General features: G+C 33.3%; 1 protein-coding gene across 3 annotated transcripts in view; it reads right to left on the reverse strand.

Moving 5' to 3' along the window:
• The window catches only part of MAP3K7 (mitogen-activated protein kinase kinase kinase 7), a 61,393-nt gene that overhangs the window by 7,911 nt on the left and 26,490 nt on the right, over window positions 1-26,992 (reverse strand). For 2 of the 3 annotated variants that reach the window (XM_045544033.1, XM_045544034.1), the window contains exons 9-14: window positions 25,398-25,479; window positions 23,020-23,150; window positions 22,231-22,360; window positions 19,491-19,571; window positions 11,208-11,272; window positions 2,611-2,716 (exon numbers count right to left, since the gene is read on the reverse strand). In XM_045544033.1, the coding sequence (XP_045399989.1) occupies window positions 2,611-2,716; window positions 11,208-11,272; window positions 19,491-19,571; window positions 22,231-22,360; window positions 23,020-23,150; window positions 25,398-25,479 (595 nt within the window). The remainder of the gene's footprint in view (window positions 1-2,610; window positions 2,717-11,207; window positions 11,273-19,490; window positions 19,572-22,230; window positions 22,361-23,019; window positions 23,151-25,397; window positions 25,480-26,992) is intronic. The other variant, XM_045544035.1, reaches the window with a different exon arrangement.

The following is a 26,992-nucleotide window of genomic DNA, read 5'->3' on the forward strand; positions in this document are numbered from 1 at the left end:
CTACTCAAACAATTTAAGCCCTTCCACAGTGAGAAACTTAGGATTCTTTATTGAATTTCATCTTTTCTCTAAAACCAACAAGTGGAACTTTACTTTCTCACTTATAAATTGAAACTGAGCTTCTAGTCTCTAATAGCAATAATTGGTCACAAGATAGCAAGGTTATTTAATGAAAGTTTGTTTTTTTAATGTTTCCATTGCTAATCAAATCTAACCCCTTCTCTTCAATGTCAAAACTCACGTTGGTTTGGTTAAATGAGGCAAATTCTCCTTTCTACCTACTTCCCCAAAACACAACACTTGTTACCATCTCATATTTTCTGAGTATGCGTTCCTTCAGTGGAACGCTGCCTTCTCCTTTCTGCTCTGTAGCTAAAGAACAAGTTTCAGTGTTTATGAAAAAATCACGGACTATGTCAGGCCTTATTTAATTGATTCCTCTCTTGACTAGTAAAATACTCAGCTTGTAACTGTAAACTTAGTTGTTTATTATATAGTATGATGAGTTTATTTTTAATGTGTCAGTATCATGAGTTTAATCAGATTGTGAAGAATGAGCCACGTCTTTTATGTCACTTTTTGCAAAGTACTAAGCCCAGGACAAACTCTTTAGTACGAGTTTGCCTCTCTGTGGCTCCCTCTACTGGGTCTAGATCTGTTTCTCACTAGATCCTCTCCTTATCTATGTCTTTCTTTATGCTCATTATACTGTAAATAGAAACTGAAGAACACTCATTATTTGCAATGATTATTAAATTGTTATGCTCTTTAGTTTTCTCTGAAAATACACAGAAATTTCTTTTATTTTAAATTAAAAAAAATCTAATTAATTAGGTTGTTTTACCTTATGTTTACACTCAATTTTTTCCTGGAGTGGTGGGCCTTCTAGGAAAAAGCCTTTACCTATCTTCTTCCTATAATTTATTCCATTAGTTGTTTATCAATACTTTTCTTAGAAATACTGAAAAGCTGAATTAACTACAAAGTTAAACCAGAGTCTCAACTTTTAAAATGTATTCAAAATTATTTAAAAATGACAACCACATATTTGTAACATATTTCAAGGCAAAGACAAAATTCAGCTGATATTGCAACCTACTTCTAGCTATTGGTTATTTTGTGGTATTTTTAAGTATTGGAAAAGAAAATAATGAGACAGGAATTGGAAGGGTAGGAGCAGACATGAAGCAAAAATATAGCAGTTATGTGAGAGATACTTCAAAAAATTTGATTTTAACCCCATGAATTCATAATTTGTTACACTGCTGATTGCAAGTATAGATTAGTTTAGGCTGAAGTTAGGAAGCTCTGCAAACCGAGTACCAGACCCCACAAATTTTAATGTCAGGGAGAGTACTCTTGTCAGAAGTTTCAGGAATCAAAATGAGTTGGTATCATCACCTGAATATTAATAATAAAATCTGTCAAGAGCATTTCCCAAATTTTCCAGGCCCAAACCTACTCACTGGAGAGAAGCATGTCTATGATGAATTCTGCACATTTGCTGAGTGTGGCGAATGCCCTGGACAATCCTAGGTTGAGCTGTGCTGGGGTGAAACTTAGACAAGTTTTTGTCATCACTAAATTTAAACTTACTAAAACTCGAAAGAGTACGCCCTGGCTATAAACACTGTTCTATCTTACATGACACACAATAAAAACCACCTAGTTAATTTTTTAAATTAAATTATAAACTTGACTGAATACCCCAAATACCTAAATACTTGAGTTATATTTTAGTTTGTAAATCAGATGCTGACTTTTAAATTTTAATTTAATTGCCACTATTAATAACATAGTTGATCTTATATAAAATCCCAAATGCTTTAATTTTCTAAGGTCTAAGAGATCATCTTTCTCTGACTTAATAAAATATAAATAAAAATTTTCATTTAAATATATTTGTGAGTATTTATCAAGGTATTCTGTTAACATTAGGGAAAGTTAATTCCACTATAGCACATCATTTCTGGTTTGCCCATAATGTAACTATTCCAACACTACCTTCAGACAGGAAGGTCACTAATATTAGGACCAGTTAGTTATTCATGTTGGGGAGTTTAACAACTCTTAATTCATGTTTAAAGATCTATTTAATAGATTATTTATATAACTGAAATAAAGTCTCCTGTCAGTTAAAAATGATTCAAAAGGAATAGTCAGAAATTTTCTTCTTCCTAACGCATATGATATTTTATGTCCTTAAAACAAAAGACTGAGATGAAGATGATGATGATTTTTGCCATTCTGCTGATTTTAGTTATTTAAAAGATAATGATTTTACTACTATCCCAATAGAATGGATCATAACAGGAAAACCTCAGACTTAAATATCAAGAATACAATATACTTTCTAACTGGAAAAAAAACAAAACAAACTTTTTCAAAATACATATTTAGCATCTGGTGAAAAAAAAGTGCAGAGGGCAAGGCAGTCTTTTAGTACTCCCCCAAATTTTTTAAATTTATGGCTAAATAGCTGATTTTATTAATATGTAAATCTAAACTACTACGTAATACCTACCTTTGCAAAGATTAATGACACAACTAAATGAACATAAACATGATGAATTCAATTTTATAATTACAATGAAAAAGTAGACTGGTCACCTGTGGAATCATCAGGGGTCCATGGATGACTTCGAGTTGGCTTTTCTGAGGTTGGTCCTGAGGTAGTGATCATTCTGACACTGGGACTGGATGACCTACTGCTCACCTGCAGGAAGAAGTGACGGGAGGAACAAAATGTGATCTTTGACTAAAAAAAATGACAAGATGTGTGCCTGTAGTCCCAGCTACCCGGGTGGGAGGCTGAGGCAGGAGGATGGCTTGAGCCCGGGAGTTTGAGGCTGCTGTGAGCTATGGTGATGCCACTGCACTCTAGCCCAGGCAACAGAGTAAGACCTTGTCTCTCTCTCAAAAACAAACAAACAAACAAACAAACAAAAAAACCCAGAACATTTCCATTAAAAGGCAAAGGTCAGACTTCAATTTCTATTAGTAGAAACCCCTAAAAAAAATCTTGCAAAAAACCAAAATAGACCCTCTAAGAATGTTCTACATATGTAAAAATCTACATGCTCTCACATATGATACCTTTTAATAATTGATGAGCTTGCAAGAAAGTAAGAAATACTCTGAAACCAGAAACAAAGTTAAGATCAAGAGACTAACAAGTGCTTACATTGCTGCTGTCTCTGGGGATTTCATGGCTTAGAGCTTTTATTTTGACAGCCTGCAGCACTCAGAAGAGCAGACCAGAAAGCCTTGGGCCTTTGTAGGATAGAAGTAAGACTGCAGAGACCTCTGCTTAAAGCTAAAACCCAGTAAAGGCATCACTCTCAGGGAAAAGGTCAACTAGGAAAAAAAAAAAAAATCTACCCTATACATATAGATAGCAAATAAATTTGCCTGCCTTGGTAGTGGCTCTGGGTGGAGTAGAGAAAATTTATTCATTGTGAATCTATAAAAAGTTTCCAGAATTGATGGAAGATACAATAAATCCCAACCACAAGCATAAAAAATAAAAGTAAACCCATGTACTGACTTTAACATGGGTATATACAGTCAGATTCTAGAAAACAGACAAATAGTGGAAACAGCAGCCAGAGAGAAAAGAGAGATTACCCACTAAAGAATACCAGTTAGATTCTCAATAGCAACAAAGGAAGCCGGAATAAAGTAGAACGGTACCTTCAATGTACTGAAAGAAAATAAGTGCCAACTTAGAATCCGTTAGCCAACAAAAATGTGAAGAATGAGGTCACAATAATATTCTTAGATGAGCAAAAACTAAGTTACCAGCCATAGAGTCTTACCATAGAAATTTCTCAAGCATATTATTTTTGAAAGAAGAATACTTTTTCCTTGATGGAAGGGCTAAGATGCAATCAAGACTACTGGTAAACAAGGGAATAAATCTACACACTGAAAATACTCAGTGATGAAAACAGCCACTAATTTACATTTGCTAAACAAATGAATAAATAAGATGGTACTAAAATTCTTTTTTTTTTTTTTTTTTCGAGACAGAGTCTCACTTTTGTTGCCCGGGCTAGAGTGAGTGCCGTGGCGTCAGCCTAGCTCACAGCAACCTCAAACTCCTGGGCTTAAGTGATCCTCCTGCCTCAGCCTCCCGAGTAGCTGGGACTACAGGCATGCGCCACCATGCCCGGCTAATTTTTTTTTTCTATATATATTTTTAGTTGTCCAGATAATTTATTTCTATTTTCAGTAGAGACGGGGTCTCGCTCAGGCTGGTCTCGAACTCCTGACCTCCAGAGATCCACCCGCCTCGGCCTCCCAGAGGGCTAGGATTACAGGCGTGAGCCACCGCGCCTGGCCTAAAATTCTTAACATTGATTTTAAAATCCTTGCATTGTTTAGGACGAGGCTATAGATGTTAATTAGGTTGGGCATGAATGCTAAAATTCAAAGGTATTTACTAAAAGTAATAATATATAACTACCAAACCAGAAAGAAAGATAATGGAATGAGAAATAAATTTATTCAATTCAAAAGAAGGAAAAAAGAAAGCAATATAAGAGAAATCATAAAATAAAGGGAGTAAACTCTCAGTAACCACAATAAACATAAATGGGTTATGATATTATATTAACAAAAATTAGATTATTAGGCAGAATTAAAGGCTGTTTATAAGAGACATATCTAATTCATAGAGACAGAGAAAACAGAAAGTTGAGGGATAAAAAAAGATAACAAAGCAAAAACTACCCAAAATAAAGTCCCTATATTAATATCAGGGAGAATATATTTTAGGGCCAAAAAAAAAAATTACTAGAGAAAGAGATAAAATGATAAATGGTTCAATTCAGAATATGATAATTCAAAATTTACATGCTGTATATACAAATAGATAAAGCAAAAAAACCTGCAAGGAAAAGGGACACATCACCCTCATAGTGAGATACTTTTAATACTCCTCAGTGAATGACATATAAAAGCAGATCAAAAATAAAATAAAACACATACACAATAAAACCTGAATTCCATAAAAAATAAGCTTGATCTAAACATATACACATCCCCATACCAAGCAAATAAAGAACATGCATTCTTTCCAAGCACCCATGGAACATTTATGAACACTGATGATGTACTAAGCCATAAAGCAAATCTCAAAAAAGTTTAAAAAAATGTCAGTATCACATGAACCCTAATGTAATTATCTTTTGTACTGATTTCAAAATTCACCATAAAAATCCTATGTTTTGAAATTTAAAAACACTTCCAAATAACTCACGGATCCAAGATAAAACAAAGGAAAATTAGAAAATATCTTTGGTATATAAGAAGAGTAAAATCACACACCAAAAAGAACCAGTGATGAAACATGTAACTCTTACGATATTGCCACCCTTAGTAAAACAAGTATAGATATTACGAAATTATTCCTGAATCCTTTTCACCTTCTTTGACTGAAAGCAAGCTTTGATGATTTAAGAAGAATGTACTGATTTGCCCATAGTTATAATTACTAATGTAAATCAAAAGCAATTTCTCTTCAAAGAGGTGGCAGACTAGGGTTTCAAAGTCAGTGTGATGCTAATATTTATGCTAACATTTTGACATTTTAAAAGGGAACATGTTTGTGACATATGAGAATCAGTATCAGTTGAGAAATTAAACAAGATGCAGTATAAGAATTAAGTTTTCAAAATGTAAGAATGGATTTAGTACATTAAAAGGCTACTGTACATTTATAATATTAAAATAAGTAAGTGTATTTGGATCTAATATGACTTATATAGTACGCCTTAGGTTTAAATCTTTCCCAAGAGAATTCTTTGCTACATATTTCTTTTTACCTTCTACTTTCTAAGAAATTCTTAGCACCTCATGTGCATGCTTGTTTGTTCCACTTATGATTTCCTATAGTTATGAAACTAAGAAATGAAGCTAATACTTTTATTTCAAGTTTCCAAACTGGTCTTTTTTTTAAACTATAATGAATTAGATTTAAATCTATAAATTAAATAAATCTTTATATTCCAAGGAATATGTATCTCAATGAATAACATAATATGCTAATAGGCACATATAAAGAAATATTTAAAATAAGTCATAATTTATGAATACACAAGGCATAAATCAGAGGAACAGGTAACATTTGACAACTAAAAAAACTAGTTTGTAGCTAAATTTATGTTCCTGCTTGACACTAACTACAAAAGAAGTCTTATTTTATAGTAGCTATATTTTTTCTAAATCACTGGTAAAATTCTGATGGCCATAAATGCTCTCAATCCATTAAAACTCATTTAGGTTGCCCCTTCCTTCAAGACATTTACAATTACTTTATTCTATTCTCACATAAACTGCGATGTTTAAGAGATATTAGGTAAACTTGACTTGCTACAAGGATTGGATATGAAAGTGGTTATAAGAGTACAGATAACACCATATAGCAATTTAAGGCAGTAAAAGAATACTAAGCCAAATTTAAACTGAAGGGGCAATTTACCATTAGTAGATATGAACTAGAATTGGCTTTTGACCAGAACTTATAAAAAGGAACTGGAAGTTATTTTACAGACAAAAATAAAGCTTAGCTTTTTATGTCTCACCTGAAAGACTGGGAAAATATTTTTGTAAGTCAAGAATTTATGCCCAGTGTTGCTATGTAGACTGACATTTAAAAGCTATTTAAAACCCTCAGAAATCTTAGTTGCTAAAATTATACATGCACAAAACACAGAGATTAAATGCTGATTTATATGATATTCTTGCTGAAGTAAGATTTCAATAACATGAATATTTTAAAAAATGGGTATAAGTTGATAATGTGGATTTACATGGGTACTTCCTCTACTATGGCAGTGACAGATAATTCAATTAAATCAAAGCATGACAGAGTATACTGAAAATACTCTAATACAAAGGTATTGGCTCAATCTAATTCTGCTTTCACTACAGTTCTTCATAAGGAAGTTTTAAGATTTTGTTATTCTTATATGGTCTTTTCCAATAGAAAGGTATACCATCAATCAGAAATTATTTAAAACTATTATGTACGTTTCTGATTTACAGCTTTAAAAGAAAAACTATTTACACTAAAGGAGGTGCAGAATAAGGACAGACAAAAGTGGTATAATAAATCACTTCCTTTAAATACATAATAATATATAATATCTCTCACGGTCATAAAGGGCCTTTAAGGCAAATACTTTCTATGATCTTTGACATAAATTTTTTTTTAATGATACAGAAAGAATAAGATGCCGGTGGGTTTTACTTCTTTCCAAGTGTTATTTTCATTTTATTTCTTGGTAGTAATATACTGTGATGAGAGGAAGGAAGGGGTACCAAGAGCCTTGGAGGCCCACCATTGGGAGACAGGCATCCAACATGGATTGTCATCTTCTGTGTGTCTGGTAACTTTCACATTTGATAAGAACTCTGAGGGGTGCATGTTATGGTCCCTATTTGCAGATAAGCTTACTGAAGCTCAGGGAAATTAAGGAATTCACCCGAAGTCATATATTTGACTAGTAAAAGTAGATTGTAAAGTTTGTATAGAAATGTAGTACGTCTAGTTCTCTAAATAACCATAACTGCGTTATCTTGCAGTTGTAATTTTCAATGAGTGAGCCCCTTCTAAAGAGAATTCTTGAATATAGCGCTATATTGGATACAATTGCAGAAGGGGTATGCAGGTGTACATGAGAATGTATAATTTTAGTGAAACATAGAATGGCTCACCTAGATGTACAAAAAATAAATTTTTTGCAGTCATCTGTAGAAATTTATTATCAAGATGGGTTAGCTTTGCTTAATGATATGGTACAGCTACACCTTATCACCGAAAACTATTTAAATAATTAATGATGATGCAGACTATCAGAAGCCAAAACATTTAAAATTTAAGAGATCTAGGATTATATCAGCATGCATTACATCTAGTTTTACAGGCAAGATAGAATGATAAGAGTGTAGAGTTTGTGTGCTTTGGAACCAGATCTGGATTTAAAACCTGGTTATAACAAGTACTGGCAGCGTAAGGAAGTAAGAGACTTTGGTAAGTTTCTCTAATCCTCAGTTTACCCACCTGCAAATGAGGAAAAAATGAGTCTCACCTGCCCAAATGAACTTCTTGTGGACTGAGCTTTATTGGTACTGTCAATGCCATACAGCCGAAGACCACCAAGAAAACACTAATAGTGGAAGGGGCTGCATTTAATATTCACTGCAGTGAAGGAGAATGCTCACCATGGAGCACTGTAGGCATCTCATAAGAGGGTTTTAGAAAAAGAATGTATTACAGGTTTTAGACATTGGTTGAGTGATTTCGGGGAAGCTCTAAAGATGGAGGTGTTCACTCCAGATTGGCTGGTGTCAGAAAGCAAGGGCAATTCTATAGGGAAGGCAGAACAGAGTGAGGATAAAGCTGTAATCGGTAAGAAAGCAGCAGTCACTCTTATTAGCTAGGAGAGGGCAATGTTTGGTATTTTGTGGATGGCACAGTAAACTCGTTTTTGTCTGTGCTTAGACAATATTACAAAGTGGACTTGTTTTGTCTCATTTTATCATAACCTGTTATGATAAATAACTGTCTGATATTGGTGTTCCGAGAGATTGTTTATGTCCAATTACATGGTCTAGCTGTGATAGCCAAGCCAGCTTCTAACAACAGTGAGGGCCTCAGTGTCGGATCAATTCCTGGATGTCAGAGGCTACTTTCTGCTTTCTCTGTATCTTTCCAAAGCCTCTAGAAGGCCATGTCTATTATGAATGCTTAATAAGCTTCGCAAATTAATTAAAACCCATGTTTAAAAGTGAGTTGTATGTTGTAAGAATGCACTCTTTCACATATATATCATTATTTTTAATTAAGAAGCCTGCTTCATTCACTGTTCCTCTCAAATAAAAATGGCAGCATAAAAACAACCGGTTTAATTCTAGTTTACAGATGGAAAGTCTAAGTGATTTTACTAAGATTATATCGAGTTAAGAGCCAGAATACAAACTCCAGTCAATTCACTTTCCTCTACAAGATGTAATGTTATTAAAGTTTATCAGTATGTTTTCTCTCTTCCTCTGATCATTGTACTGCATGGGCCAGATTTTTTTCTTCATGCTTTCTATCAGTTTCCATGGTCAGAAAAAAAAAAAATTAAATCTGAGCATCTCTGTCTAATCACACTTAGCCAGACTTCAGAAAGAACTATACTTTCAAATTTTGAAAATCCATATTGTGAATACTTTTCTTCCTCAAATGAATATTATCTTCATCAGTAATTGAAAACATTTAATGGTCACTTGTTATACACTTTTCAGGGAAAAATGTATTCAGAGTACCTTAGGATTACTTTTTGCTACTCTCATCCCAAAATGGACATTAGGCATTTTAAGGTTATAGTACTTAAGTAATTTAGAAAGCGTAGATTAATTTTAAATCTGGCTACACAATAGTTACATATCACCTGTTTTAGAACAGGTTTTACTGCCATATCAAACTCTCCCTCACTCCGAATCTTCTGGAGTAGTCTGACAGTTCATGCAAATGACTGTCCCATAACCAGAGTCAGCCTCAGTTCCAGCATTTTACTACCTAAATGTATTGTGAATTAAAAGGGTAACAATCATAATCTCAAATAATGCAGACCTTGTGAGGAAATGAGTAAGGCTTGGTGTGGAGAGATGAGTTCTGAATTATGACAACCCCTGTATTCTGGAGGCTACACTAGGAGCTGCTCCTGATATGTCTAGGGCAAGCTTGTCATTCCTAGTTAAAGGGAGAACACTTGGCTAGAAGTTCTCATAATTGGAATATCAATGGCAATAGTAAACAGAGTTTAAAAGGCTGAGCTCATCAAACCTCTAAGGAATTAAAGCAAATACCAGATGTCGAACTGTTTGTTACTAAATGGGTTGATTAAAACTTGAGGCAAAAGTTGAGGTCTCACAGAAACAGATAAACTGAAAAAACTGCTATTAAATAAATGAAATCAAGATTTAGAGTCATTAATATCACAAAATATATAATAAATAAATGTGTCTACATATATCTTATGTATATATGTGTGCATAGGCATTATGAGTTGTGAAATAAACATATTTCCAGATATAAATGAAGATAAAGGATATTTATCACTTAAATATCTGAAGTGGTTTTTGCTAGTTAAGTTGGTTAAGTTGATGGCCATAAAAGTCTTTTAAATTTTCTTTAATGACTACAAAGACCCTCCAAAATTTAAAGTATGTTATAAAAATGAAATAATAATAAAACACCTTTCTAGGATGAAAAGTACTAATATATACTACCATAAATTAAATCACATGGTCTATAATCTATAATGCTAAAATTTCACATGAATATGAACCATGATATAATAATGTTATTACATCATCTATTTTTAAAATGTATTTCAGCACAACTGAAAACAAATACCTTATAATTAGTCCTCACTTATTTAATAGAATATGAGATAAATTATATATGTCAAGTGTATTATTATGAATAACAGAGGAAAAATGATGGTTGAGCTGCTTTTATATACCTGGTTGGTAAAAACTGCACTAGTCAGTAACAGCTTAAATTATACCACTCTTTGGATCACCTATAAAGCAGCAGCAATAAAGAAACAATGGGAGTTTAGAGGAAGATCCAGAAGTATAAATATAAAGAATGAAAAAATGATTGGAATAGAAGCCTTTCTAGAGTTTATTCATTGTTTAATAAATGTTATCTTAAGGACAATTCACAAAAATATAAATCCAGTGGGTATGTAAAATTAAAAGATATTCCAGTTCTCCAGGTATGTCAATACCTATGTAATCCCAGAGAAGTGGCATCTTATTGAGGAAATATTTCTCTCATTAATAAAAAAGATACACTAATGAATCACTTTAGAGGAGAATAATAATGACAAATTATTAAAATTATGAAGTTGAATACTTTCTTATTAAAGCATATATAAAAACCATAACATATATATAGTACTATTGAACAATTTACTTTTCCATGGAGTTTGATCAAGCTACTTTCATAAATTACCCTTCAAGTTAAATTAATAATGGCATTTATGCTTTTTTCCCCTAAGTATTTAGGGTCAAGTATCAATGAACTTCTCTATCAATTTTAGGTCAACTCATAAACCTAATTTTGCAGAGTATATTATAGTTAATTCTTGATTTCTGCATATTATTATTCTTGGAAGACAAACAATTTGAATGTTAAGTCTTACCTGACCAGGTTCTGTTCCAGTTACAGTCAAATCTTGGACGGACCTACGTCTTGGCTGTCCGTTCCCTTCAAACAAACAAACAAAACAAAACAAAACAAACAAAAGATAAAATACTGAAATCTACTCAAATAGACACTAAAGGTGTAACTGCTACAATAGGAAGTTGGAATTTGTTGCTCCTTGGATCTACACAAAATGTTTGTGGAAAAAAGAGTAAGTGAGTTTATTGAGAAAAAAAAAAGAAAGAAGAGAAGGATGTAAAGAAAGGAAGAGAAACAGCTGCAGTGTTTTAACTCAAAAGTTGTTGGCTTACAACAGAGTCTATCCTAATACAGTAACCACTCCTACCACATGAATAGCTGCTGAACTCTCTGCTACCATCTTCTGTCAAGTGTTTAAATAGATGAATGCCTGGGGGCTGGGGCTGATGACGGCATCTATTTCAAGGGCCTTACGTTACAGTTTTTATGGCAAGACAGCTAGCAGGTTGTAAGACACGACTGACTTTAATTGGCAGCAATACCTTGTTTGTTTCGGAGCCTAAAAGGATGCTTAGACTTAAATTTATTATACTGAGTCACACTTAATCCCATTAGACTTTGTCAGAATATAGTAATTTATTTAATATTATTTGTGAACAACAACTCAATTTCCTACCGGAAATGAGTGACTCTCATTTCATTCTTAAATACCCTACTTTAGGAACTTCCATACTAATAATAATTTAACAAAAAATCACTTTATGAAAGACTTCTACAAACATAAGTCTTCAGCAAAACAGAATGAATTAAGCAATACCTTCACTCAGTACTTTTATCTGGTATTAGGATTGTTTATAACTATCTTCTAAGATGAGAGATCAGCTGGGTAGAAGGAAACACCAAAATACTGTCCATAACAGCTAATATAATACTCAAAATTCTTTTGACTCTGAAAGCGATATTCTGTAATTTCTCAACTAGTGGGAAACCCTCAGAACATGTACTCTACATGCACTCTAATAGTTGTGGCCTGATAAGCATACAGGATTCATTCATAAAACTTAAGATTTCCATAATCCTGTGCATAAAAAAAAAAACAAAAACCTTATTTTAAACTAATCAGTAATTTAGCACCTAAATCCATGTGACCCCATTATTATTCTGCACATAAACAAAAAGGACCTTACTATGGAACAAGAATGTTTAATGCAATAATATGTGTAGTGAATATAAAAACTCAAATTTATAACCACCCTTGAAAGTATAAGACATCATAATTTTATTTCATTTTAAGCTATGCTTTAGAATTCTTTGCATAATTTGAATTCAAATTTACTTCAAATTTCATTTTATTCCAAAAAGTTTCAACATTCCATTTTAAATTAAAATAACAAACTGTGCATTTATTGAATCAGACACACTAGATTACTTCTATGAATACTTTCAACTATCCCTGTTTCCTGAGGAAAAAAAGGATCCCCACCACCATGACTAATAAGCAATTTTAGGCACATTTCATTCAACACACTCATTCTAAAATTAGCGGTGATGAGACAGGCTTGTAAAAGTGTCTGGAATTCTCTTTTCAGATTAGCAACACAGCAACATTTGTGAATCTGAGGAACCACCCAGCACATGTGTCTATAAACCATTACATCACCATTTCAATAACAACAAAAACTGAACTCAAATTTAGGTGCGAGTGGGGGCAAGGGGATAGGAAGAAAGGGAAGTAAAAACTTTTACGGAAATAGGGTAAAGAAGAGCTGACAGTTAACAAATGCCATAAAATGACAAATCTTCAAGCTACCACGAGTCAAAGCAGGCGATATTAGGCAAGGCATTTGATTAGCACAACCACAACAGAAACCATCTGGCAAATAGTTCAGACAAAGCAAAATAGGATTGCAATCAACAAATACTTGTTGCTCCAATATTAAGTTTTAAGCCATAATTTAGAAATATGAATGTAAAAAATACCAATCTCCTATTATTTCAAATGAAAATTACTGAGTGTGTTCTCAGCAAATTTGGGTTGATTCTGAATTTTTCTGCAACTGAACACAAATTTAGAAATTCACTCATTTTACATTTTTTTTGCTTCTTTGATATGTGCATACCTACATTATACATGGTAGTGTAAAGGAAAAAAAGAAGTAGAAATGAGGGTAACACAAATGTAAACAGATGCCTGATCAAGGAATCTCAAACCTGCAAATGATGTCCTGAGTAATGAATTCTTGAACTTTCATGACATGATAGAGAACAAATCACATTTTTAAGGATGATTTCTAAGTAAAGAATATACAACATTGCCAGTGCATCCTAAATCCACCTCTCCCTAAATAGAAAGGGGGAGAAGAATGGCAGCTTATAGGTCAATTCAGTTCTTTTTACAGTAATGTCATAAAGACAGAATCCACCTCTTCAAAAAAGCTGAGCTGATATTTATCAGAGTTCTCCCAGAGACTGCTGGCTTAGGTCCCACAAAGTCACTCCTTTTTTTTTTTTATTGGTTTCAGTTCATAGCTTTCCTTACCTTCACTACTCTTATCTTTCTATTTCTCAAACTTCCTGAAGACTTTCTTCTTTTCATGTAAAAACCAACACTACATTTTCCCGGAGACATCTTTTAACTTAAATGTTGGAAAATTTGAGATTTGTAAGTTTTGAATATTAGAAATTACAGGACGTAATGTTCTCTTCATATGTAAAATACACAAGATTTTTAAAAATCTGTACAGCACGATGCACTGCAGTATTATATTACTGCTTCACAGTAAACTGAATATGTACTTTTTAAACACGTGTTCTCATTTAGGCCGCCACAAATTTCATATTCCTTTACTAATTCCAACAAATTCTGGCTCTTTCATTAAAAAGGCCCTTCAGTGGTGTTTTTTGTTTTCCTATTAAAGGAAAACAATTATTACTGATGATTTTTGCTTTCTAATAAACCACCTTTATTAGGTTAGAGTTTGATATTTTTAGATTACAAAAAGTGATCTCAGTAGACTACACTATAGTATAGAGATTACCTAAGCATTCATTGTAAGGTCACATTAACTTCCCCATTTAATTAGCCACACAAATACAGAATTTTATTAAAAGGGAAGTGGCTATCACAGAAACTGGTATAGTGTATCTTATTAATAGTATAGCACCCCTTGGGCCCCAGCATCCCCAGTCAAAGGTTAACAACTTCTAATGACACTTATCTGTGTAAGGTAGGAACTTGCCAGATCTAGAAAAACTGAATTCTTTTTCTCACTGTCTCTTCGTATCGGTGCTGCACTTTTCAGGAGGAAATATTTAATAATTTGCATACTTCCAGTTAAAGGAATGATTACAAACATTAATATCTAGCTCTTGAACCAAATATAGTATTAGAAAGATTACATTTTCATCCCAGTGGAGAAAGCAAAATAGCGTCCAGGTGTCCTTGAAAAGTATCTCTAATTCCAGTTGTCTAGCATTCTACAAAGTCAATCTGTCAAGCTCTGATATTTGGAACTTCTGAAGGAGGGCAACAACACACAAGTATTAGAAACCTAACTACTCATCTATTTTTCTGTTGAATATGTTTGGATTTTCCACATTCTACTCATTTTACTATTTATCATACTCTTGGCAAAAACCCCAATATACAATATTGTATAAATGTCCTTGACGGAAATTAAAAGTGAATACTCATTGAATTGTTTGCATCTGAAAGATCTACAGCTGAAATCATAAAGACACCTAAGGTTTCTTTTTAGCTTTAAGATGATATTATAAACAATAAATATCAATAAAATTCAGGCTCTTCAAGGAACTGGGCAAAAATATTTAAAATATTTCAGTAAGACTGATTCAAAACCATTTGTATATTCAATTTTCTTTATCATATCCTTTAGAACAGTATGTAAGATAGAAAATCCTCTTTGGTCAAGGCATTCTATCAATCTCAAATGTTATGCCATATTATTTTACGCTTAGAAAAAACAAAAGGTATATTGAAGCAACACTATTCAAGGTTCTCAAATTGAAGTTCTTCAAGGCAATGCTTATCTATAGAATGGATGAGAAAATTTTCAAGTGCTTAAAATGAAATCATGTATTATAATTTAGTCTAAACTAAGAAATAAATTCTGAGTTATCGATTATGATATAATAGCATTAACAAAACTGCTTAAATAGAAATATTCTATAAAATTTTCCAGTTTAGCTAATTTTCTCAAGATATATTTCTAATATATTATAATATCAGTATTTGGAAAATTTTACTTCTGCAAATCACATTTTGGAAATTCATTTCATTTTATAATAGCAATCAAGCTGGTATAAACTATGTACAACAAATTTTATATTAGAGTGGAAATGTGAAGACTAATGTTTCAATTAAACCTTTTATAGGTAGTATGTATGTATGTACACATCAGTATTTTTTTCCAGTGGGTTTCAAAATGCATTGTAATCATAGTTGATTTCCTTAAGTACTATAACTACTCACACAAAGACTCAAGAGCAGGACTGCTGATCTTCCTTGACTACCGATGCCACAAACATGAACAAAATTTGCTTTCTTAACTACTCATTCTCTTACTCTATGCTTTAAACTGGAAAAGGTTGTTGCTCCTTTTCTGTAATTTTTAGGCATATTACCTGTTCATCTTTTGATATTTGGATTTAAAAAAAAGGTAAAATTTAGGTATTTTCCTAACATCAAAAGAACTGTTATTATCAGAATATATGATATACTTTCAAAATCACAATCCCTATTTCATTTGTGTATTTGAGATGAAGGCAGGAGAAAAATAGATTCTTGGAAGCTTGGATAGCAACAAACACAAAATGTGGAGGAAAGCAAAGAAAATCCAAGCAAAGATCTGCATTCTTATTGCCCTTATTAAAGCCCTAGAAGAAAAAATATTTAGAAAAACTTGAAAAATCCAATAATCTGCCACCCATTCTCTATTCTGCAAATAGAAGTACAACAAATTAAAAAGTACTAGTTGAAAAGGAGAAGGATTATGCTTTTTAAAAATCAAGTTTTAATGGAAAATATTTAAGAAAGCCTATTTACTTTTCTCAAAGCCCATTCCAACTTATCAGCTTATAGTGTTCAATAAGCAAATGTATTAGAAAATTGCAGGTTAAATGGTCTAAATCCAGGGTAGGAATCTTCCACATTTACATTTACTTTGCTTAGGTAGCATACTGCTACTTGGCAGGATCTTCTCCACAAATGAAGAGTCAGGAAAATGTCATATGTACTCTGCTGGTAATTTGCTCTTAACTTGGGTCTTGCTTGGTAATAAGGAGCCAGACTGATCTATAGCTCACACTTTAAGGGCAGGTGGACAGTGGGAAGCAGAAGAAAGGAGGGTTACCCCACCAAAATTTGCCAATACTTCTTCAGAGCTAGGAATCAGGTAGACGCGGTATAAAAAACTGTATTGTGATCCAGAGAGAATCCTGAAGGATTAAAGGTCAATTTCTGCATGACTGGAGAAACTATTAAATTGATGAACATTGTTGTTAGCCTTAAGTTGCTTTTTCTTCCACATCTGAAAAATGGCATAATACATAACAGTTTGAAGAGCAAGCAAAAAAAAAAACAAGATTAGATTAGGGTCTTTATGTTTCTTTACCTATGATTAGGTTAGACATTTTTGTCATTATAAAGATGTACACGTGAAAACTTTTGTGATGCTTGAAAGAATGCTCTTATTAAGAGAGGCTGTTCATTCCAAGAAGTACATTAGACTCAGCATATATTGCACTTGGCCAAAGGGAAGTATTATTGAAACTACTTTCTGTACAGATTAAAAAAAGAAAGCTGTATTTTAAAAAAATGCTTACAACTGGGTTCCAATGCTAATTAATAAGAGTTTGGATATATCAAGAAGTATTTGGTAATACCACAGAACTTGTGGGAAATCCACTTACAGCAAAAAAGTTCTGTAAGTTATTACGAAATCTGGGAAATATCATCTTCCTTTATAATTAAAGTGCCATGCAGGAAATTTGAGATATTCACAAAGGGTGAGCTATATTTTTATACTTAATTTTATATAAATATGACCTAGAAACACATTGATGTTTGGCTTTTATGTCCATCAGTTTCAATTCCAGAGCTTGTATTCTTGTATTAAAGAAAGTACAACAGATTAAGTTAATGTTTGGATATCTAAAAAAAAAACTAACAAGAATATTTAATAAAAGCTATTATTGAATATTTTCATTTGAATAGCACTGTTGCTCTGGCAATTAAGAGATTCTAGGTTTCCTGACTATATAGGACCCAATGTCATAAAAGAGGGTCTCCCTGGCTAAGAGCTCTCCTTAATATGAACCCTAAAGAGGAGCAAGACAGAATTAGTCTATCTTCTCTGAGAGCAGAAAATGCCGGTGATTTGGAATTAGAAGATCTGGACTGTGTAATTCTGGGAAAACTACTCAACATCATCAGATCTAAGCTCTTCAATTGTAAAAAAATAGCTATAATTTCATCTGATAACCTAGATACAAGGCTGTCATGAAGATCAATTAAGATGATGTAAGTTATTAAGCTACTTTGCAGGCCACAAAGGACATCTAACCAGGGTTTCTCAGCCTTGGCACTGTAGACATTTTGAGCTGGATAATTCTTTGTTGTTGAGGGCTGTCTTGTATACTGTAGGATGTTTAGCAGCATCCCTGGCCTCTGCCCACTGTATGCCAGTAGCACTTGTCAGCTGTAAACTATTATTCTTTCCCCTTTTCTCCCTCCCCCATTATCTTGTATAGTATTGGCTATATTGCCATATTTATGTTCTTAATGCTTGCCCATAATCACAGCTCAGCACTATGTAAGCTTAAACATTGCCACTTCTTTATCAAAGTATTACTGCCTTATACATACATAGTACCTTTCATCATGGAGGTAAAATGATCCCAAGTACTTTGTTAATTCCTAAAGCAGTCCAGACTCAATAAATAAAAATTACTATATAAAAATGGATTAAGTCTATTCTTTGAATAGCAATAGTAATAATGTTGTAAAATAAGAAACCCCTTTGATAACCAATGAAAAATTACTCTAATATAAAATAGTTTTGCATAGACACATAAGAATTATATAATTTGTATTTTTGTATACTAGTTCCTAGCCAGTGGTGATGCTCAATAATGGCTTATTTATTTAATAAATACATATTTATTAAATATCATGTTAATATGTTCAATATGTGAAGCATTGAACCAGCTACTGCTGATACAATCAATAATAACAACAACAGAATAATCAATAAACCATGGTCTCTATCCTCACAGTTTTCAGTTTAGTAGAGAAGAACCATGAAGTATTCAACTATAATACAAACACTATGCTAAAAGCATAATCATAGGCAAAGGACAGAGTGCTAAAGAATTCATCCAAATCACACTCATGAATGTGTATGGAAAATATTATATATTTCTTTATTAAGATTTTGGGTAAAGAGGTAGAGGAAAACCTAAAGCAGAGGGATAAATAAATGATAATTTCGATAACACATGTTAACCAATATAGAAGGTCAATATGTCATTTAAGTTTCTATTAAAAATGGTGATTTATATTTATCTATAAAATGTTCACTGTAAGAAATAAAATCAGTTTCTCAATTTGAGACCTAAAGTACCATGTGTAAGTTAGGTATAAAAACATGTAATTTATAATTTATGAGATTTTCTTATATAATACGTAAGTAAGAACCAGAATTGACCATTTATTTTACATGATTCTTTGGCAAGATACCCTGCAAAACAGCAAATATCATTTAGTTTTACTTTGTTTTGGTTTTCTAGGTTAAGGAAAAATGGTTATTTAGCAACTGTCTTCTCTCAACTTCGTGTTTACTTGCTACCAACAGAAAGAGGCTAGGATAGAAAGCCTAGACAGGGAGCCCAAAAAGTAGTTAACTGAGGAAGGAGAAGAGCCAAGGACAACGAAAAATTTAAAATAGTTGTTTCCTCTTTCTGCTGGGTGCAAAAATGGTCGGGGTTTAGCTCATGCTCACTTAAAAGAAAAGATGAAGCTGCTAAAATTCTGGGTTAGTGTTCTTTTTTATGTAAAGGTTTACTCTGTCTTCCATTTTTTCCTCATGATTGGAGAGCTGAGGTATCTTTTCAAGCTCGTTTCAGAATAAATGCACAGTTTTCAATCTGTCTCCCTAATTACTGCATGCAAGGTATCTATTTTCATGTCCTATAAAAATTGGAGCAAAAAGCATTTTCAAAGTACCAGGGATCATTATTCCGGTTCCACAGCTATTAGACCAATTCAAGTGGTCTATGATACCTGATACGACGATCTCAGGGACATCCAGAATGTTGCCAAATGAAGCGGTTTTACGGTGGCCCCGTTTAGGCTTGGGATAGGCTGCAAAAACACATATATACAGTATACATGCAAACAACCACAAATAGTAACACAGAAAACGATTAACTACAAAAATAGGATAATTTTCAAATAGTTATGTTAATAACATTTCATGCAGAATGGCATGCAGAACTATCTAACTTTTCATCCATGCTTAGAAAAGGTGTGATTAAAAAGCAAACAACTACCAAGATGTTTCACACACTGGTTTTAATTAGCAGGAAAAGAAAAAGGACAGAGACAAAGCTGCAGGGTAATGAGGAAGCTAAATTTCAAGTGTGTTTACAGAAACAGTCTACCTAAGTGAAACCACTGATATGTGATGGGGGTGGGAGGGAAGTGGGAGGGAAGGAAGGGAGGAGTTAAAAAGAAATAAGCTGCCATATGTGTTTTAATTACACAAACACAGGAATACATGTTCAAGTTAGGTGTTTCTTGAAGTGTGCTATAAAGTAAAATCCAATTATTAAATAATCATTATTGAATCAAAGTATGAAATGTGTATGCTTTTGTAATTATAAATACCTATAAATATTTCTAGTAAACTGAATATTTACTATAGTTTCCAAAGTTTAGGGTACATTTCCACTAAACATGAAAGTCGTAGACAGGCTGGGGAGTACGAATCTTTCCACGTTAAGACAGTTCACTAAAAAATTTAATTTGCATAAAATTCAAAGGATGTACAATAGCATTTGTTCTGCATTTAGGCAGAAAGAATAGGATAATTTTAATGTGTGTGGTTATCTTTATTCTAGTGAAATATCATTTCTATAAAGAATAATTATAAACCAGTGCTTGACTAGAAAAATGATACTAGCAAAGACATAAAACTATTATTATAATACTATTTTCTGTTTTAGGGTAGCAATTAGTACTAGGCAGATCTATCTTGAATAGCATCTCTGAAGTGAAAAAGGCTCCCCAAAGTGTGAGGGTATGTCCCTGTGAGCAGGGTTCATCTGACACTACACTGAGACAACCATGCACCAAAGAAATACTTGTGACTCATGGAGACCAGAAGGGGTTGTAAGTGGCTGGTGACTTCCACTCGACTTGACAGTTTCTGAAGATACAACTGTGGCAGACTGCTAGTCCCCCCACCAATCTCTATTTTTCCCTTTTCTCTTTGCAACAGACCCAATTTTATTTAGGACTGTAAAGTTCCCAGATAAAAGACCATAGATCCCTCCTTGCCTTGGAGCTATGTGTAGCCATCTGACCACATTACTCCGGCCAATGACATCCATGTAAAAATTGTTAGGAGGGACTTTTGGGAAAGCTCCTTCAAGAATGTGGATATCCTTTTGCCCTTCCCCTATTTCTTCCTTCCTGCTGCCTGGCATGTGGAAGTGATGACTAGAACCCTAACAGCCATTCTGGATCACAAGGTAACCTTGAGGATGGAGCCCATCCAATAGGGGTTGTTGCACAGGGACAGGAGGAGACCAGTTGCCTAATGATCATGGAGCCTACCTCCAGACTTGTTTATGTGTGAAAAATAAGGCTTATGTGTTACAGACACTGTTATTTTGGATATTCTGTTATATCTAACGGATTCTAATGCTAGCTGATAAAATCAGTGACCATGATTAGTTGAAGGCTAGTATGACGGTTCATCTTGACAACTTCTTTCTGAAAAGAGCTCCACACACAACGACAATATTCTATTTAGAAAAAAAAACCAAATAAATGGAAAAAAAAACCCTAAAAAATAAAACCTGGTTAGCTAAGTTAAAAAATATATATGCAAATATACAAGGAAATACATATTTATACACAAATATAGTTAAGAGACTAGAGGTAAATATACTAAAATGTTAAGTGTTTATGTCTGAGTGAGGTAATTTTTCAAGTTTGATTTTTTTGGCTTGTTTACATTTCCACATTTTTCACAACAGAAATGAGTTTACTTTTATAATCAGCTCCCCTCCATCCCTGGGAAAAATCAGAAACAAACCCTCCAAATTAAATTGGCATTACTAAAATGAAACCTGGTTAGACAAGAAGGTTGTCTGTTTACTTAGGACACCAAACATGTAATTGTTTTTGTGCTAACCAGTTCTTCCATTATTAATAATGATAAGAAATGGAATGTAAATGCTGGCTTTTTCAAGATCCAACAAAATTATCATTTTTTGTTATACAACTAAAAGAACTACCCACAACCAGCTTAGCTATTTTTGCCACTGGAAGGAAGAAGGAGCCAACAGTAAGGCCAAATCATATTTGGCTCTGGAGTACAATTTTCTGCTGACTTCAAAACAAAATATTTGCTATTATTTGAGTTCAGCACAAAAATCTAACAGAATCACTGAAAATCTAAAGCATTCTAGTTTTGGCAAAATTTCAGTTTCTCACTTAGACTTTCAGCTCATTTTTGAGCAGAAAGAATTACATTTGATAAAATCTAGTTAGGAAGGTATATTTTATAATGCAAATAATTTTACAAGTCATACCTTTCTTATTTGGAATTTGAGATAAATGCATAAAGTATTGCTAGAAGCTTACAAAAATATATTGTAAACCTACTTCCTGCTTTAAAAATAATACATAAGGCACAAAAATTTCTTATATCCCCATGGAAACGACTGAAACTACCATGTCAAAATGGCTTATATACATTTTCACTCTCTTCAGACTTGTGGTTCCTTTTTACCTGTGGTCGCAGCAATCCTAGCTTCTATTTCAGACATGTCAGCACTCATTCTCTTGCCCTCAGATGTTGGGGGTAAGCTCTCCATGCTGCTCCCACGGGAAGCTCCCAAGCTTAAACGTCCAGATTCACTCTGTTAAAATTACAGATCAATCTGAATTACTGAAGTTCTTTTGATTTCGAAATCTTGGGCAGCCTAGGAGGAAGATGCCAAGTGGGATTCTTAAGGATCCTGTACTGCTCTGAAGAGGGAAATTTTCAGGAGAGGGAACTACAGGGGTAAGGGACAGCAAGCTGCAGACACGACCTGTTTGTATGAAAAGACCGTCATTACAGTTGGGAGTTAAATGCCCCAATTATTAACCTAAATGTCTCAAGTAAGATGAATAAAATCACTCCTTAAAATATTTTTAAACAAACAATGGCAAGAATATAACAAATATGAACAACATGAAATGACAGATTTAGGACAACTCCTTTAACTGGCCAGTGCAGCTGAAACATCCATTTTACACTTTTAACCATCAACCATTAAAGTTTGGACTTATCATAGGGAGGAAGTTACAGAGTTGGCAAAGGTAGCAATCAATGAAAGGGAAAAGAATTTTAATAAATGGTAAGGATAATCTGATAATCTCATTATATTTCTCTCTTTTTAAGCTCACCTCTCTGCTTCAGGAAGAAGATTAAGGATTCATATGATAGAAGATGGCAAAAAATTAATTTCAGCTAGTATAATATTATGACTACTGGTAAGACTATCATTCAATTTTATTTTTAATAACAACGAACCTGTTGCTTTGCCTGATTTTTCAATAATTTTGATTCTAAGCGTTTAATAGTATCATTTGTGGCAGGAACTTGCTCCATATTAGTGTCACTTTTATTACTGGTATTTGTAGAAGCAATGTCCATGAAAGAGCCTAGGAAAGAAGGAACATTTATTACTACAGGTTGGTAATAGTACGAATGCTTTATTCAATAACATGTAACTTAAAATTATTTTCTAAACTGGCAATACATAAATAGAAATAAAATAAGAGTTTTCAAGCTAATGAAGATATCTCAAAACAAACACATTTTAAATGAAACTTAAGGATAGCACAAAAAAGGAACCAAGAAGCCTAAATAGTCTTCTAATAGTCAAGAATAACTTAGGATTTTTAGCCTGAGGTAGTAGAACTGAGGGCTACTAAAAAAGACGGGGAAGATTATAGAGGAGTGAGTTTGAAGGAAGTATCAGGAACTCAATTTGGAAAATGTTAAGTTTGAGTTCCTATTAGAGATAAAGAAAGTAGTTGGAGAGATGAGTATAGAGTTTGCATATGGGATGGAGAAAAATACCAGCAAATGGATGGCATATAAAGCTGTAATAGTGGATGGGGTTACCAAGGAAATGAGTGTAGATGCATAAGTGAAGAGGCCAAATGAAGAGGCCCTGGGCACTCTGACATTTATAGGTTGGGGATGTGAGGAATAACTAGCAAAGAACATACTTTTCTGCGAAGCCGGGAAAGGAAAGAGAGAAGAGAAGGAAGAGGAGGAAGGAATGAAGGGAGTGAGAGAGGAAAGAAGGGGAGGGAAGGAGGGAGGAAGGAAGGAAGGAAGAATAGAAACTATCCAAAGTGAAACATAAGAGAAAAAGAGTACCCCCCCCAAAAAAAAGAAAGAAAGAAAAGTGAGAACAAATGGCCAGAGATATAGGCTAGTATGGTATCTTGGAGACCGACTGAAGAAAGTGCTTTAAGAAGGAAAGTGCAATGAACTACTTCAAATGCTGCCAGGAGTCAAAGATGAGAACTGAAAATCATTCCTTAGATTTAGCAATGTAGAGGTAACTAGTGACCTTGACAAGAGTAGTGGTATAATGTAAGTCTGAGTGGAGTCAGCACAAGAGAGAAGCTAGAGAATGCAAATACAGACTATATATGCTCCGGGAATGATGCCAGTAGAAAGGCTAAAATTGATGATATAAAAGAGGAGAGAATTTCTGGGAAGGGCAGATGGGATATAATGGACAAGTAAAAAGGTTTGCTTTTGGCTAGAAGCATGTCAGCCATAGTAACTGGTAAATGAAGAAAATGCAGAGTAGATGGGCACAGATGCAGGTAGGTGGGTGGACATAGTGAGGGAAGTTGTGGAAGCTGCCTTCTCGATTACTCCAATTTACTCAAGAGAACAAGGTCAGCTGAGAATGAGGAGTGGAAAGGGGGTGTCTGAAGTTCGAGGAGAAGCTAAGGTATAAAACAAAGACATCTAGGAGAGAGGAGATGAACTAAAATACAGGACAACTGTCCAGCAGCACTAAATACGCATGTAAGGATGGTACACATGTGCTGTCTCCAGCCCCATTCAGCTGCAAGGCAAGGAGGAAGCTGAGTGTTGGATTTAATCAGGCTTGTGGTTTAGCCAAGCAAGTTTAGGAGAGGGGCTAGAAAGCTAAAAATTATTCATATTTTTACTGAACATTTTCAGTAAAACTGGAATTTGAGAATAACTAGTCAAACAGTAAACTAGCTTAAAATAAATAAAACCATTCTTGAGGTGGGAAAAATAGACCAATAAAAACATTTGTTAATAAAAATAAAATTTTAAGTGCAGGGTAAATATATGTGTATACGTACACACATACCTTTTAGTGTTAATAGTGAAATGCTTATAATGCCATTATATTTTGAGAAATACAATATTTCCAATTACAATGTTATTTCTATAACTTTTTTGATGAGTACAAACTACATATCCCACTACTACTTCATATTTTAGAAAACAGGGAACTTTTAACTAAACACAGCTTCTTTAAGAGTATTGAAGAGAACTAAATCATGAAGAAATATATACATTTTCAATAATTTCTAATACTACTTGATCTAGCACATCCATGTGAAAATTATTTTTCAAATTAAGAATGACATTCACAGCAATACTGTATCCAATCTTTTTATGCATAACTGCAAAAATTCGAAGAGTTGGAAGCCAGTCTTCAATAACTCTTTAATCTGGGTGCTTCATGAAGAATGATGCACCTGGAAACTCAAACTGCAGTCAATCATATGAAATGAAGGAATTAAAATGCAAATGGAGACATCATTCATTGCTTCTTGATTATAATTTCATGGGAATAGATTAAAAAAAAATCAAGTTATTACTCTTTCTATCCATCCATTCACCTGTACTGGTGGCAGAGTTGCTCTGTCCTTCATCTGAATACTGACAAGGATACTGTAACGGCTCATCTGCTCCTGGAAAATACTATATATATAAAAGTAAATCACAGTTTAAAATTACTTTAATACAAATTAAATCCTGCTAAGATTAACCTAAAGAGTATATCTGAATTATTTCCTTGTCATGGGATCTGACTATAGCAAAGATGATACTTTATTTTCTCTAAGGTATATACTGAATTTGTAGTTGCTTAAGTTTTTGATTTTACAAAGATGATGATACTGCATTCCTTCTTGAATTTCAAGTGTGATCAATGCCATGCACCTACCTAAGAATCTATTTTACATGGAGTCTAGATAGTTTTAAAGAAAACAACAAATATTTCTCTAGAGGAGCATATGAAATAGAAGAGTATCATTCCTCATAATTATTTAAAACACATCTATGTTCTTATAGCATTGATGTAAACTTCCAAATTGTTGCAATCGTTGTTAGTCTGACAACTGAGACTGGTATACTAAAGAATAATTGTTGGAACTAATATTTTAAATATCAAGAGGATAGATTATGGATGTCTTTCTACAAATTGGAGACATAATGTTAAAAGTATTAACTGGACCAAAAAATTAGAACTTAGGGGAAAAAAAAGGAAATGTATGCACCTCAAATTAGACAAAGCATGTATAAACACACTCATAATTCAAACAATTCATATATCACAAAATTTTAAGTTATCTGACTACGGAGACTAGGTTGTTTTCTTATGTACATAGCTTTAGGGACTAGAGTTCTCTATAACATAGCTGGTATTCAAATATGATGGTAAACTTTAATCAGAGTAGGTCAGCCTGCTTTGCCTAAGTAATTTTCAATAGACTGAACAAATTTAATCTTTCATCATTTAGAACATCACTTCATCTATATTTAAGGAGATTGCAAGATTCTTCTACTGAACAAACTGTTCTGAAATTCGGGTATTTTCCTAAGTACTTATACTTTTTAAAGCCAAGGTACCACTTGACAGTTTTTGCTAGTATATCAAAAACTAGAGGCCTAAAGTATTTCAAATAATTCTAAAAGTGTTTAATTTATAGACTAGAAAAATTTGATAACCATTTTTTAAGAATTCTTCTGTATTAAAAGTCTATAAATCCTAGTTTAATTTTTTATTAGCATATGAAAACCTGAAAATATGCAACAAAAACTGAATAGTAAAAATCACTCAAATAAATGTGCCTGAGAATGGAATCTCTCTCCTGTCTTATATAAATGATTGAATGATTGATGAAGATCAGTATAAAAAACCCTAAAATTTAGTTTAGCATGTATTGGAGTCAAATGTATCTAAGTCCTGTGAAGGCTTCAGAGATAATTTAATTCAGTTTCTTTCACATTACAGATGAGGCAACAGGCCCATAAACAAACATACTTGTTCACTAATGTAAGCAGAAAAGCAAGTCCAGAAACCTAGTCTGGTCTTCTTCCCATTATAAAGAACTAGATTTCTCCCTCAAAATAACATTTCCTCTTGTGATTATAGGAGTAATGAATGCTCATTCTAATTTAGAAAATACAGAAAGTATAAAGCACAATATAG

Source organism: Lemur catta, chromosome 2 (genome assembly GCF_020740605.2).
Source record: "Lemur catta isolate mLemCat1 chromosome 2, mLemCat1.pri, whole genome shotgun sequence".
Taxonomy (NCBI): Eukaryota; Metazoa; Chordata; class Mammalia; order Primates; family Lemuridae; genus Lemur; species Lemur catta.